Here is a 16585-nt window from a genome sequence, read left to right on the forward strand (position 1 = left end):
CAGATGTACCTTTAACTAGGGGCTATGACAACCTTTTCCTGGATGTCGGAGGCCTCTATGGCATTTGATGTTATCCCTAACTCAGTTCGAATTGGGGTTGCAGAAGTGCATAGAAAGGTAAAAAATGTGTTGTTTATTATTGAGGATGTCATTAAGAAGAAATGTGATATTGCAGAACGTGCCATAGAATGTGTGCAAGACTTTTAAAATAGAGGAATTTTTGACATTACATTTGCTAGTGATTCCATTTGCAAAAGTTTTTTGCATAATGCACAGGCACGCCGTGATAGTGGGACTTTGCAGGGACTCATGTTTACGCCTATGTTTGCGCCCAAGGAAGTTACGCTAGTAGTGCACATGTATAATCCCTACACTTACCCTCGCCTCATTTAAGTGTTTTTGCAGAGATATTGTACAACTATCAAAGGGGGTCAGAAAATTAAAATTATCTACGGCATTTGGAATGGCAAAAGAAAATATGTAGTGACTTTTAAAGAAGATGTTACTAGAGTGCGAGGCTTGGCTCACCCTCCACAGACTTTTGCACTAGGTGCTAACAAGGGCTTCCTGGTTTATTCTGGTCAACCCTTATTTTGCAGATTGTGTCAGCAATTTGGGCACGCAAAAGAACAGTGCTCAGGCTTGGTTTGTAGAAACTGTGGGGGTATGGATCACAAGGCGCAGGAGTGTCGTGTGCCCAAAAAATGCAATCTGTGTGGTAGCATTGATCATCTCTTTAAAGCATGTCCCAAAAGTAAGTTTTCATATGCGTCAGCTGCTGGTTCTCATGGACAATCGTCCCATACCGCACCTCCCGGTCCCTTTGCCCCTGCTCCATCCTCCACTGAGCCATCAAAATCGGCACAGGCTGAAGTCACTGATTCAGACATTTTGGGTATATTTGAAGGTATTGAGAACTGCAAGTGTAGTGTGCCTGAGGGGGAGGAGGAGGAGGACTGTGAGATTGCGGCTGTTCCTTCTTCCCAACCTGAAGAGCCTAACCCTGAGCAAATCCAGAAAGAATTAGAACAAACAGAAAAAGATAGACTTGAGGCAGAGCAAATGAAACAGATTATCCTGGAAAAACGTGCGCGCCGTGAGGAGGCAGTTACGTGACTCATCTACTCCTTGTGCTAATGTTCCAAATCTGAGCCTACCTGTTGAGCCTTCCTCCAGTGATTCTACGAATCTATCTAACTCCATTATTCCTCCTACAGGTCATGAATCCAGTGTGGCTGGCGAAGTCAGGGATTTGCGCAAAGTAGCAGAAGACACAGCAGCCTCTTTAGCCTAAGCTGTGGTGGTCTCTAGTGCAGAGGCTGACATGGAACATAGTGGGTGGGCCACTTATAACTCAAAAAAGCGTAAAGGTTTAAAACAAGCAGTGGGCCCGATTCACAAAGTAAATACAAGGCGGCGCACATCCTCTTTGGACCACCAAACAAGAAGGGGGAGGGTTTGACCCCCTACTTAACCTCTCGGACGCCGAGGAGGGTATCGACAATGTTGCTCAGGTTATAGAAGTGCAAGATAGTCTGGTTATTGATTTGGAGGGATGTACGACATTACAACGCATGCTTTTACATCGCATGCTTTTACAACGTGAGTTTTACAACGCATACCATTACAACGCATAGTGCTTTGGGGTGCTGGATAGTGATTTATTTAATTTACTATTCCAACTCCAGTCCCCGTGGATAGTAGGGAAGGTGTTGGATAGTAAATTAAATATATTCCCTATCCTAGAGCGCCCCCCAGCGCAATGCGTTGTAATGGTTTGCGTTGTAAAAGCTACGATGTAAAAGCACTGCGTGGTAAAAGTTGCGTTGTAAGTGATGTTCCCCGATTTGGAGGCTTCACCTAACTTAGAGGCTTTGCTCTCACAGGCTTCATTTGAAGGTATCGACCAAGACACAGCTTCACAGTTTGCATGTGCTCCTCCTGTTGTAGTGCCTGAATCACAAGACTTGTAACATGGCTGTTGTTTTACTTACTATACTCATGGCAGTAACAATTGCCACTTGCAACGTTAGAGGTATGAGTGGGAATTTACGGCAACATATGATCCTTCATTATTGTAAAAATGTCCAAGCTGATGTAATTTGCTTACAAGAATGTCACCTTGGTTTTAAACCCAACTATTTTTCTTACCAATCATTGTGGCAAAAAGGACCCTCTGCATGGTCAGGCGGGGGCAATAAGAATGACGGGGTTGTTAGTGTTTTTCAAAATAAGCATTGGCAGATAATGGAAGAGAAAATTCTATCTCCAGGGAGAGCAGTTCTGCTGTCTGTACATATGGATGGAATCCCTTTAAAGATATGTGTAGTTTATGCTCCAGCCTAAAAAAACAGAACGTGAGAATTTGTTTTCACTAATCAAGCCTTTTTTAACAGGTTCAAAACCATTACTGTTGGTTGGAGACTTTAATTGTATCACCCATGGTAAAGACAGGCAAGGGGTACACACTGAGTACACTATGGATGTAACCTCAAAACTTTTAAAAGCACTCATTTATGACCTAGGCCTATATGATACCCACAGGAAATTTTCCCCACCAGGGACAGGTTTTACATGGGTAGCAGACCATGGAGGAGTCAAATCGCGCATTGATTGTATATTTGAATCTAAGGTACTGTGTGCACAACATGGCACCGTCACTCCTGTTTCCTTTTCAGATCATCACTTGGTGTCCACGTCGCTCTCTGTTCCTGCCAGGCCTTAAAGGAGTCCAGGCAAATGGAAACTTAATTGTGCATTATTGGAACAAAAAGAGATTTGTGATAAATACGCCAAATGTTATGGTAAATTGGACTTTTTACCCCTTCCAATTTGTGACCACTGGCTCAAACAGTTCCTCCTTTCTATGTGGCCTTACAGACATTTCTGCGCACAATAGACTTAACTGATCTTACAAGAGACATGAGTAAAGACTCTAAACGCTTGAAAAATGCTTTATTTTGTAGAGAAAAACAGTCATTATAGGGTTCCTTTCGGAAAAGAAATAATGTGCGGTTTGGCGTATAGTGGGACACAGAGATCTTGGCCACAGCCACAAGGACATCGCCTGGATGAGTGCCCATGGATGCCTCCCGGGTGAAGACATTTCAGCATCGTAGAGGCCTCGCTCCCTTCGCAAAGTGCCCAAGACCAACTTGTGCCAATGAAGAGATGGTGTATCATTTGCTTTGGGGTTGCCAGTATGCACAAGACTTCTGGGCATTGCTTCAGCCTTTCTTGCTTCACATTGCGAACATTTCCACTCTGACTTTTGAGACTATCTTTTATGGCTGGACATTGCCTACTTCCCGCTATCCGACAGCCTGGAGACTCATTAACTGTGGGAAAGAATCCCTTTGGGAAGCAAGGAACCTTCTGTTCTATTTGCATAAGCCTTTTGATCTGAAAACGTGCAGAACTCTTTGCCTCGCAAAATTAAACACTTATGTGACTGCAGATTGTGAACTTTTGGGGGATGAACAGGCTGTGGCCCCATGGCACGTGCCTAAATGGAAAGATTGGGTTACTTGAAATTCTTGATGGTTTCTCTGTTGTACATGACCCCTGCCACCGGGGAATAAGGATTGGCACTTATATAGTATTTTTAGTACAACATAATCTAGGAGCAATGTACTTCTGAACTTTGATCTGTAACTCATGATCATATTGTAAAAAAATGTCTTTTTCCTGTATATGTGCCTTTATAAAACACAATAAAGGTTTTCAAAACATATAAAGATAGAGATACTTATTTTATCATAACTTGCACCCACTGTGCAAGATGCCATTTGCAATTATTTCACAGTGCAGAGAAGTACACAGTGCCATCAGTTACGCTACGCAGTACTGCTACGTGAAGTTCAAAGTATACTATGTGCAGCTATGTGTAGTGCTGCTAAGCAAACTACGCCCAGAGTTAATCTAAAGTAGTCTCTCCCCAGTTGGACGTAGGTTTGGAAGGCCCCTGGAATGAGTAGAGGTGCCCCCACAGCACCCGCAGAGGGTCAAGTTGCGCTGAGGAGCCAGGGGTCACCAGCCACCCAGGAAGGCCAAGGGGCACCCTCCTCCCCAACGAGATCACAGAGTCAAGGCACACAAAGAGGCCCTCAGCGCTGACCGGTGAGCTGAGGCACAGATAGGGCAGGTAAGAGGCCTCAGAGAAAGATCCAGGCCAGGAAGGCCCGCTGGGTCGGTATGTGTCAGGGTGTCCCAAGGGAGCAGCTGGGCAGTGGACCCAGTAGCACACAGGAAAAGGGAGATCCCAGGGGGGCCACCAGGTGGTCAGGAGCCAGGCCAAAGAAGACAGAGGCTGCAGTGAGGGTGCAAGAACAAGGGTAGGCCCTATTCCAGGTGCAGGGGCTGGGGTAGGATGCCCACTGCTCGATGGCGTAGCTGGTCACCCTCTACCTTAGCGGCAAGGCTCCCACTCCAGTTGACGTCCACCAGCATAGACCAGCGCTCCGAGTCGGGCAACTTGCTCCCCAGGTGTGGGGCAGAAGACCTCGGGCGCAGCACATCTAGGCACCCCACAAAGAGGCCGGGGGCCACCCAAGACTGGGCTCAATGAGGAGGTCCCCATGCACACCACGGCTGCAGCAGGAGGCAGGCATCCAAGTGCACCAAGTGCCACACAGAAGGTCCAGGGTCAAGAGACAGGCAGATCAGGCCTCTCACATCCAACTCGGCATGTTGCAAGAGCAGTGCGGATGTGCCGTCTCAGTAGTCCCATGGTCGGAAGGCAGCTAGTGCCAGCCCCTCGTCTTATCCCTCCACGGGCCACGCAGTACTGTGATGCGGCTGGTCCCTCTTCGCTCCTCTGGATACAGGGGGGGTCACATTATGCTTAGCAGTGCCCCGGCGTAATCCCGCATGCGGCCCACGGGAAGAGTGCAGGTTCAGGTTCCCAGCCGCGCCACCTGGCCCGGTCACAGCAAGATGGCGGCATGAAGCTCCGCAGATAGGCCGTCCCGGGGAGCACAAAGGAGGTGGTGGAGGCGAGAACAGTTCACATACCCTCAACCACAACCAGATTCCAGGCACTCCACAGGGTCTATGGAGCGGAGAGTAAACTTCTGGGGAGCGGCAGGCCATCACTCCTCGGCCCTCAAGATAGCGGCCCCAGCCGCAACCGTTCTTCAGATAGTGGCCAGCCAGTCTGTTGCTCTGTCTCAGTGACCCCCCTGGCACCATCATAATGTGGCAGGCAGCAACAGGAAGGTTAGGGCAGTCTCAATGGGTATTTCCCGGGTCCCGATGCCATAGTATTAGCCGGCTTCGGGGGAGCGGAGACACCGCAAGGTACGTATTACTCCATTGGCAGCGCGGCCATGCCCCCAACGCTTTTAATATGGTAAAAGTGACATACCTGTCGCATAAGGGCTTGTAAATGAGCCCTCTAGACTGCTATGCTGACAACTCATCTGTGTTGAATGCATGTGGGGAAGATTTGGATGTAAGTAAGGCTCAGTGTTGTGGTGAAGGCATGCTTGCTCAGACTGGCGGGATCCATTTTGGATTGCTCTAGTCTTGACGAGGCATAATATGCAGGGTGAAGTACAGCTTTGCCCAGCAGTGGAAGTGTATTGTCTGCATTACTGCAGCCAAAGGGAGGAGTCCCAGACACCAAAGTGGGGAAGGATGAAGACAGGGCTAAATATTAAATATAAATAAGAACCTTTTACGAGAGAATTGCTAATAAGTTCTTTTTTACACCGCCATTTTGTTGATGGTAGGAGAATTGAAATGAATTAACAGATTCTGTTGTTATGGGTAGTGAGGTTTCCAGGCAAGGCAAGCCCTTTCGTCTTTGCCTGAGGAATACTTCAGGAAGACACTCATGTTTTGGATACTCCTACTTGCAGCCACCATCATTGCCACCTGGTTTGCGACCCATCACCTTGCACAAAGACGATCTGCACTGCAACCCTTCTTGTGCAGGGGTAGAGATTCTAAAGTGTAAGTACTTCTATAGATACCATTGTAGAAGTACTTGTGTATATATAGGGCTGGATACCATTGTTGAAATACTTGTGTATATCTAGGGCTGGATACCATTGTAGAAGTACCAGTGTATATCTAGGGGTAGAGATTCTAAAGCATAGGTAGTCCTATAAATACCATTGTAGAAGTACTTGTGTATATCTAGGGCTAGTGTTAGGGTTTGTACGAGGAACATAGCTTAGCCTCACACTGTGTCATAAGAACATCTTATAGTCATGCTATGGTTGTGTACTTTGTGGAATAGTTGTTACAGTTGCCTTTGTTAAATTATTAATATGCAGAATATCAGTAAGGCTCCATTGTTTGTACTAAAAGCTTTGCGGATCAATGTATTTACTTATGCTTGTTTTATGTTGCCCCAGTCATCTGCACTAAAGTCTGGTTACAAACATTGCACTTGCCTGTGCTTGTTTCTAATATGAGAATTCAGGATGCATTTGTTTAAAGGTCACGCTGTCAAGCCAAGAACTAATTTTCATAAACTGCACTTGTCTGGTTAAGCAGTTAAAACATGTGAGCCACGTTTCTCTTCCCTCTCCAACTGAAGAACCCTCACCCTTCAAGAACTCTATAAAAGGCCTTGAAACCCAATCACTTGTGCTTGCGCTCGTTAGCCCTCTTCCTCACCTGGATTCCAGTCTCGTCTCAGCGTCCTTCCTGCAGCGAGAGGATCTCTTCTTCGGTGCTTCCATTCCTGTTTGGGTCTCCATGGCTACGCCAATGCGGTGATTCCTCTTTCCGCTCCCAATTCCTTTCTGCTCCGACCTGAAACACAAAACAAAAGAGAAGATCATGTAAGGTTATCACGTGCATTACCATTGCGATACCATTGTAGACGTAATTGTGTACATCTAGGGGTAGGACTCTAAAGCGTAGGTAGTCCTTTAGATTCTATTCTAGAAGCACTTGTGTGTATCTAGGGCTATATACTATTGTAGGCGTACTTATGTATATCTAGTGGTAGAGATTCTAATGCTTAGGTAGCCCTATAGATACCATTGTAGAAGTACTTGTGTGTATCTTGGGATAGACACCATTGTATGTGGTCCTTGTGTATATCTAGGGGCAGATATTCTAAAGCGTAGGTAGCCCTATAGATACTATTGTAGATGTACTTGTGTGTATCTTGGGATAGACACCATTGAAGGTGTACTTGTGTATGTCTAGTGGTAGAGATTCTAAAGTGTAGGTAGTGCTATAGATACCATTGTAGAAATCCTTGTGAATATCTTGTGTTAGCTACCATTGTAGGTGTACTTATGTATATCTAGGGGTAGAGATTCTAAAGCATAGGTAGTCCTATAAATACCACTGTAGAAGTACTTGTGTATATCTAGTGCTAGTGTTAGGGTTTGTACGAGGAACATAGCTCAGCCTCACACTGTGTCATAAGAACATCTTATAGTCATGCTATGGTTGTGTGCTTAGTGGAATAGTTGGTACAATTGCCTTTATTTAATTATTAATATGCATAATATCAGTAAGGCTCCATTGTTTGTACTAAAAGCTTTGCGGATCAATGTATTTACTTATGCTTGTTTTATGTTGCCCCAGTCATCTGCACTAAAGTCTGGTTACAAACATTGCACTTGCCTGTGCTTGTTTCTAATATGGGAATTCAGGATGCATTTGTTTAAAGGTCACGCTGTCAAGCCAAGAACTAATTTTCATAAACTGCACCGGTCTGGTTAAGCAGTTAAAACATGTGAGCCATGTTTCTCTTCACTCCAACTGAAGAACCCTTACCCTTCAAGAACTCTATAAAAGCCCTTGAAACCCAATCACTTGTGCTTGCGCTCGTTAGCCCTCTTCCTCACCTGGGTTCCAGTCTCGTCTCAGCGTCCTTCCTGCAGCGAGATGATCTCTTCTTCGGTGCTTCCATTCCTGTTTGGGTCTCCATGGCTACGCCAAGGCAGTGATTCCTCTTTCCGGTCCCGATTCCTTTCTGCTCCGACCTGAAACACAAAACAAAAGAGAAGTTCATGTAAGGTTATCGCGTGCATTACCATTGCGATACCATTGTAGACGTACTTGTGTATATCTAGGGGTAGGACTCTAAAGCGTAGGTAGTCCTTTAGATTCTATTCTAGAAGCACTTGTGTGTATCTAGGGCTAGATACTATTGTAGGCGTACTTATGTATATCTAGTGGTAGAGATTCTAATGCTTAGGTAGCCCTATAGATACCATTGTAGAAGTACTTGTGTGTATCTTGGGATAGACACCATTGTATGTGGTCCTTGTGTATATCTAGGGGCAGATATTCTAAAGCGTAGGTAGCCCTATAGATACTATTGTAGATGTACTTGTGTGTATCTTGGGATAGACACCATTGAAGGTGTACTTGTGTATGTCTAGTGGTAGAGATTCTAAAGTGTAGGTAGTGCTATAGATACCATTGTAGAAATCCTTGTGAATATCTTGGGTTAGCTACCATTGTAGGTGTACTTATGTATATCTAGGGGTAGAGATTCTAAAGCATAGGTAGTCCTATAAATACCATTGTAGAAGTACTTGTGTATATCTAGTGCTAGTGTTAGGGTTTGTACGAGGAACATAGCTCAGCCTCACACTGTGTCATAAGAACATCTTATAGTCATGCTATGGTTGTGTGCTTTGTGGAATAGTTGTTACAATTGCCTTTATTTAATTATTAATATGCATAATATCAGTAAGGCTCCATTGTTTGTACTAAAAGCTTTGCGGATCAATGTATTTACTTATACTTGTTTTATGTTGCCCCAGTCTTCTGCACTAAAGTCTGGTTACAAACATTGCACTTGCCTGTGCTTGTTTCTAATATGGGAATTCAGGATGCATTTGTTTAAAGGTCACGCTGTCAAGCCAAGAACTAATTTTCATAAACTGCACCGGTCTGGTTAAGCAGTTAAAACATGTGAGCCACGTTTCTCTTCACTCCAACTGAAGAACCCTTACCCTTCAAGAACTCTATAAAAGCCCTTGAAACCCAATCACTTGTGCTTGCGCTCGTTAGCCCTCTTCCTCACCTGGGTTCCAGTCTCGTCTCAGCGTCCTTCCTGCAGCGAGAGGATCTCTTCTTTGGTGCTTCCATTCCTGTTTGGGTCTCCATGGCTACGCCAATGCGGTGATTCCTCTTTCCGCTCCCAATTCCTTTCTGCTCCGACCTGAAACACAAAACAAAAGAGAAGTTCATGTAAGGTTATCGCGTGCATTACAATTGCGATACCATTGTAGACGTACTTGTGTATATCTAGGGGTAGGACTCTAAAGCGTAGGTAGTCCTTTAGATTCTATTCTAGAAGCACTTGTGTGTATCTAGGGCTAGATACTATTGTAGGCGTACTTGTGTGAATATAGTGGTAGAGATTCTAATGCTTAGGTAGCCCTATAGATACTATTGTAGAAGTACTTGTGTGTATCTTGGGATAAACACCATTGTATGTGGTCCTTGTGTATATCTAGGGGCAGATATTCTAAAGCGTAGGTAGAGCTATAGATACTATTGTAGATGTACTTGTGTGTATCTTGGGATAGACACCATTGAAGGTGTACTTGTGTATGTCTAGTGGTAGAGATTCTAAAGTGTAGGTAGTGCTATAGATACCATTGTAGAAATCGTTGTGAATATCTTTGGTCAGCTACCATTGTAGGTGTACTTATGTATATCTAGGGGTAGAGATTCTAAAGCATAGGTAGTCCTATAAATACCATTGTAGAAGTACTTGTGTATATCTAGGGCTAGTGTTAGGGTTTGTACGAGGAACATAGCTCAGCCTCACACTGTGTCATAAGAACATCTTATAGTCATGCTATGGTTGTGTGCTTTGTGGAATAGTTGTTACAATTGCCTTTGTTTAATTATTAATATGCAGAATATCAGTAAGGCTCCATTGGCTGTACTAAAAGCTTTGCGGATCAATGTATTTACTTATGCTTGTTTTATGTTGCCCCAGTCATCTGCACTAAAGTCTGGTTACAAACATTGCACTTGCCTGTGCTTGTTTCTAATATGGGAATTCAGGATGCATTTGTTTAAAGGTCACGCTGTCAAGCCAAGAACTAATTTTCATAAACTGCACCTGTCTGGTTAAGCAGTTAAAACATGTGAGCCACGTTTCTCTTCACTCCAACTGAAGAACCCTTACCCTTCAAGAACTCTATAAAAGCCCTTGAAACCCAATCACTTGTGCTTGCGCTCGTTAGCCCTCTTCCTCACCTGGGTTCCAGTCTCGTCTCAGCGTCCTTCCTGCAGCGAGAGGATCTCTTCTTCGGTGCTTCCATTCCTGTTTGGGTCTCCATGGCTACGCCAAGGCGGTGATTCCTCTTTCCGGTCCCGATTCCTTTCTGCTCCGACCTGAAACACAAAACAAAAGAGAAGTTCATGTAAGGTTATCGCGTGCATTACCATTGCGATAACATTGTAGACGTACTTGTGTATATCTAGGGGTAGGACTCTAAAGCGTAGGTAGTCCTTTAGATTCTATTCTAGAAGCACTTGTGTGTATCTAGGGCTAGATACTATTGTAGGCGTGCTTGTGTGAATATAGTGGTAGAGATTCTAATGCTTAGGTAGCCCTATAGATACTATTGTAGAAGTACTTGTGTGTATCTTGGGATATACACCATTGTATGTGGTCCTTGTGTATATCTAGGGGAAGATATTCTAAAGCATAGGTAGCCCTATAGATACAATTGTAGAAGTACTTGTGTGTATCTTGGGATAGACACCATTGAAGGTGTACTTGTGTATGTCTAGTGGTAGAGATTCTAAAGTGTAGGTAGTGCTATAGATACCATTGTAGAAATCCTTGTGAATATCTCGGGCTAGCTACCATTGTAGGTGTACTTATGTATATCTAGGGGTAGAGATTCTAAAGCGTAGGTAGTGCTATAGATACCCTTGTAGAAGCAGGGGTAGACACAATTCCATAGGTAAAGGGAAAAACTCTAGTGTATAAGCAGTGGTAGATGCATGGGAAACGTATCATGGAGTACGGAGTGGTGTGTTTTTGGGAGAAGGGGGAAGGTACCCACTTGGCTATATTAAGAGAGATGGAGAAAAAAGAGAGAACAGTGTTATGTCTCTGTTCCAAAACACATACAGTGTGGGACCTTCGCTCACCAACTGAACTTTGTGATTATTGGAAAAAAGGACTTTAGGATGTTTCTTCCACGTGAAGGTCAACCTCCAGAGTGGATTCCATCCATTTGTAAAAATTCGTGGAAATAGATTCACGTTGGAAGATTCTCCTGACAAAAGTGTGTTTTTTCCTAAACCACGCACAGTCCATGAGGTACCCAGGAACCACAACAGTAACTAGAGAACCCCAGTGCTTCGCGAAACCAGAAGACAGTCGGTATACGTACATGGCACATCAGATGCAGCAGTCGGTTTGCTCTGGTCTCCAGGGCACTAACTAGGAGCACTACCCTGTCCCAGGCCAGGTGGATCGATTCGAAAGCATTTTGGCTGCAGTTCATAAAGTAACCACAGGAGGGCAGCCCAACACCTCGCAGCGGTCCCACCCCATGAGATGAAACTTCCGAGCCTCACTCCTTCCAGCCTGCAGCAGAAAGGATGCACCTGGGACCATATTTTAGAAACCTACAAGAAAACTCAAATTGCAAAGTTTCTGCAGCTTATTTAATAGGGAGTGGAACAAACGGTGGTTGAACCAATACAATAATTACATAAACTCATTTCGCCTTTCCTGCCTGTTTACATAACCAGAAGTCTAGAAAGTACATTTTCTACACTTCTAAATCTTGAAAGATGGCGGGGACTATGCTTGTGGTAAAATCACTTTGTTCATTTTTTGTACCATAGGAAGCACAACGTGCAAATCAGTATGCTTTGATTTTTTAAGGATTACAGTTTTGTTACTGGGTTCTATACTACATGTGTAAAATGATTTAGAACCAGAAAGGTTGTGAACAGAATTTGATAGGTCCATTCCATATTACAAAGGCAGCAAAATATTAAAAAGTCTCTATTTCTGGACTGGCTCAAACTATCCGCAACACAGCCCTACGTCTGGATTACATACACTGTGCATGGCATGCACCAAATTTCACCTTGTGTATTGTATTGCCCTCAATTATATATTGCGTTTTATATCCTTTTATTTTCATGGTGGGTTGTCTGTATGACGTGTTATCGTCCTCCCACTGAAGTTGTAGTGTGTGTCTTTCAAATTAGAATAATGATCTGCAATATGAATGGATTGAATTTGCATAGCAGTGCCCTAGTCCAACCTCATTGGAGGCCAAAAATGTCATCACACAAGTGATTGAGTACTTTGCACCAATTGCACTGTCTAAATTAGCACAGAGCACACCCCATGACTGCAACAATTTCCATAATCTGGCCTATCATCACCTACATACTGGAGTGCCCTTCTCAAACTTTAATTTAGTAATTTTACCAGTGGCGGCTGGTGACCTTTAAAAGTGGAAGGGTGTAAACCTTGGCTCAAATTTCAGAGAGCTTCCCCGACTTCTGCTCTGAGGGTTCAAGGACTTTTTTCACATTTTGCTTGCAAACAAGTTTACTCTCTCACGCATTCCCTCTCAGTCTCATTCAGAGCCGGCATTAGCGCTGGTGGTGCCCGGTGCGACAATGTTTGTTGGCACCCCCAATGGCCACCTCCACCATGGATTACCTCATTACCACCCTTTAACAGTGCCCGTCAATTCGCCATAACGGCTCTCTCTCACATGTTTTTTATTAGTTTTATAGCGCTGCCGCTACTCATACCAGTGTAGGGTGTCAGAGCACTTTACATCACACACTACACCAGGGGTGCTTAATTTGTAAAATAATAAGTGCCTGGGCCCTGACCAGGAGGCCACTACAGCTTGCACCACCCATCGCCCCTGTCAGCGCTGCCAAACTACTATCCATCTCCCTCGCCTCCAAGTGCAACAGTTGGATTATTCTAGGTCCCCTAAACTGAAGGAATGGTTGGGGAGGAAGGTATTAGCAATTTGAAATGTCTATTGTATTCATAAACAACCGTTGTTCTGCTCGTCTCTAAATTAGATAAGCAGCGCCACCATGTAGCAGCTTGTCCCAAGTGCGGTGTTAACAATTAAGTGCCGGTGCCGAGCACTGGAAACCAATGAAGTGCTGGTGTTGAGCAAGGGAAACCACCTGCTAAAATTAAGCACTGCACTAAACAGAGACAATCAATCATAGTTGAGTAAATCAGTGTTTAAGTAATTTTACATAAGACTGAGGACTACAAGGTGATGGAGTCACATGTCATACATCCAGGTAGGCAGTAGAGTTTAAGAGTTCTTGGGGAAGCACAAACTAAGAATTTAAAACGTAACACCATGGTTTTGGGTTCTCTTTAATATTCAGACTTGATTTCTATCCAAATGAACCCTTTTTTCAACATTAGGATAACAAAAGACTGGGGGAAAAAATCATAACGCTCTAATCTATACCTTGCAGTTTGCAAGCAGCTCTTTGATGACAGTTAATAGCTCACTGTTCTATGTTATGAGTACAACCAATAAACTGCTAGTAACAAAGGTTTCCTTGAGACAAAAGCTGTAATGCACTGACCTATTTACATTATATGCACTTTGTGATCTGAATGGTACACGTTCTTTGCAGCAGGCATAGCAACCCTCTGCACTATCTTACCATGGGGCAAAACTTGCACTAGACAAACCTCCGATGTCTCTCTAGGAAGAACAGTAATCACTGGAGTTACCTTGACATTTTTATTGTTGCCGGAAAATTGCTGGAGGCCAGGAATGCGGCAGAAGGTGCTTTTAAAACCATAATATACTTCATAGTAACCCCCTAAGTCAGCACCCGGTGCGGTCACATCGCCCTAGAGCCCCCAGTCTCATTCATTTACATTCCTTTGCTCTCGTTTGTGTCTCCTGTGACTTTTCTCTCACACTTGCTTGCAATCAGTCTTACGACAGTTTACTACTGTTAATTTTGTTCTGCATGTTAATTTATCTCAAGTGCATTTCTCCGTTAAATGTAAGTTTTTTTTTCCACTACGCCTAAAGTGACCTTCAGTATTACAAAGTTAGTAGTGCTTAATTTTTAACTCGACTGTTCGTGTGGAATTAATATTCATGCACAATTTATTGCAGTCGGTAACGTTTGTGATATTTTTTAGTCACGTACTTGAAGTCTGTAATTTTGCAAATTTCATGCAATCTACAAATGTTTAACTGGATTTCACAAAATGAGTAAGTGAAGTTCCTCAATTTTACACATCCAGCAGTGCTTCATTTTTAGCCCTGCTGTTTAAAGTTAATATCCAAGCCAAAGTTATTCCAGTCAATACCATTGACCATTCTTAAGATTAGGGGCCAGATGTAGGTAATTCATATTTACCGACTCTTAAATACCGAATTTTACCGATTCGGTATTTAAGAGTCGGTAAATATGAAGGGGGGAGATGTAGGTATTACAGATTCTGTAAATACCGAATCGTTAAGATTCGGTATTTACCGAATCTGTAAATACCAAATCGGTATTGCCCATTGATTCCTATGGGCCTTGAAGCCCATAGGAATCAATGGGCAATACCGATTCTGTAATTACAGAATCGGTAAATACCGAATTTGGCAAGGGTGCAGGGGGTGTCACTTTGACACCCTCTGGCACCCCAAAAATAGGCATGTGTGCCATGTGGCACACAGACATGCCCTAAGGGCATGTCTGTCTGTCACATGGCTAGGTGTGCATGCACACATGTGCATGCACACCTGAATTCGGTATTTTAACACCCAATTGGATTGGGTGGTAAAATACCGAATTTGTAGGGCCTTTGAGACTCAGAAGAGTCCCACCTACATCTGGAAGGTACCGAATCGGTAAAAATAACGATTCGGTATTTTACAGATTCTGTAAATTTACCGATTCGGTAAATTTACAGAATCTGTAAAATCTGGCCCCCTACATCTCAAGATGCCAAATACCAGTCGGAAACGGCCGAATTCGGCCGTTTCCGACCGGTATTTGCCACCTACATCGGGCCCTAAGTTATTAACAAACTATGGTGTTTCGAAAATTGTAATTTTGTAGAACTAATGAGATTTACAAAGTTTTAAGGGGGATTTCACAAGGCAAGATAAGACGAAGTCCCTCAAATTCACACTTTCATCACGTAAACAATCTTCTAGCAGAGAGCAATCTGTCAATTAACAAAGAAGGTTTATGTATCTAGCTAATAGTAATCGTTTTTAATAAACAAGGATTATTTATATTATGTGTGAGAATAGACTACAATAGAAAGGAGTAGGTAGTAGGTAAGCCAAAGTAGACAGAGTAAAGAGGACCACAGAACATTCGTTTGTTTACAGCGCATCCAAGACAAACTAAAAACATTTTTGTGTGGGTCTATTCCCAATGCATTTAAAAAAAGCCTTCGTTCTGGAGATTTCTTACAAATTGGTGTCACCGAGAGGGTGTGCCACAAGGCTGCCTTACTTTGCCTAATCGAAACAGCCGTCCTAAGAGCATCAAACTGCGGGTAATGATATGCCATGTGTCGCAAAATAGATGCCCAAGATGTTTACATTTTTACAGATTGTTTTCCATTTTAAAGGATCTCTTTCGGGGGCGTGGCCAAGATGGCGGGCTGAGAGGACGCTCTCTCTGTGAGCTCCCGTGGTCCCGAAGTCCTTGCACCGCTCTGTGGCGCTGATCTCCCCCGGATCCAGCGGTAACGGCGCCTGGTGCGGTCAGGCACACAGTGGCACTGCTTGAAGCCCCTTGTAGCCCCGCAATTCCGGCGACGCAGCACCGGTAAGGCCCCGGAGCGAGAGCCGATTGAGGCGCCGTCGGAGACCCGGAGGGCGTGCGGCCGCCACCCGCCGGGACGTCAGAGACCGGCACCGGCGAAGCAGCGGAGACCTGCGAGGCCTGGAGTCGGAGGCATCGAGCGTAGCGAGCGGAGCTCCGGCCGGAGTGAGCCGGGGGCTAGGAGCCGACGGAAGGCCGCCACGCCGGTCCGGGGATCGGGCAGGCCTGCAGGCCGGTGTCTGTGTGCCGACCCCCGGCCTCCCTGTCAACAGCCCCGCTAGGAGGGTGAGGACGAGTTTGTGCCGAGGAGTGCCTGTAGATACCTTGACTGCAGGGGGCGCGACTAACGACCCCACCTTGGCCTGGTTCCCGAGGGGATTTCTCCGCCAGGCCTGTGACGCAGTATCATCACGCGGGCCCGCAGGCCCGAACGGAAGTAGGCCTCTGCTTGCTAGCCTTCCCTTTGCGGAGCCGAAGCCCGGCAGTTGAAGCGGGGGTTCCCCCGGTGCACCCCTCCAGGCCCCCCTGAACTCCGCGCAGCCAGGCACGGTGCCCGAGGTGGCAGACGGACGCCGAGAGGGGGACTGTCTCGACATACCTCTCGCTATTGCACTGTGGAGAGCGACCCTGACTCCAGGGGAGGTGACGCTGCCTGTATGTCGGACTAGAGGAGAGGTTAGTGCCCTGAACACTCTGCCGCCAGCGACACGAGCCCTCTACTCCTGCTCCACGACGCAGCTGAGGCGACCTGCTGCGGAGAACGGACCACTATTGCCCCCCGCGTCGGCGCTGTCGCTGCTCTGTGGGCGCGCTGGGTGGGGTG

General features: G+C 45.1%; 1 protein-coding gene across 1 annotated transcript in view; it reads right to left on the reverse strand.

Moving 5' to 3' along the window:
* LOC144753882 (uncharacterized) overlaps positions 1-10332 on the reverse strand; it is a 41373-nt gene extending 31041 nt beyond the window's left edge. The window contains exons 1-4 of the mRNA XM_078641423.1: positions 10198-10332; positions 9008-9145; positions 7818-7955; positions 6628-6765 (exon numbers count right to left, since the gene is read on the reverse strand). Coding sequence (XP_078497549.1) covers positions 6628-6765; positions 7818-7955; positions 9008-9145; positions 10198-10280 — 497 coding nt within the window. The 5' untranslated portion in view covers positions 10281-10332. The remainder of the gene's footprint in view (positions 1-6627; positions 6766-7817; positions 7956-9007; positions 9146-10197) is intronic.
* Between the last annotated feature and the right edge of the window lie 6253 nt (positions 10333-16585).

Source organism: Lissotriton helveticus, chromosome 5_1 (genome assembly GCF_964261635.1).
Source record: "Lissotriton helveticus chromosome 5_1, aLisHel1.1, whole genome shotgun sequence".
In the NCBI taxonomy this organism is placed as follows: domain Eukaryota; kingdom Metazoa; phylum Chordata; class Amphibia; order Caudata; family Salamandridae; genus Lissotriton; species Lissotriton helveticus.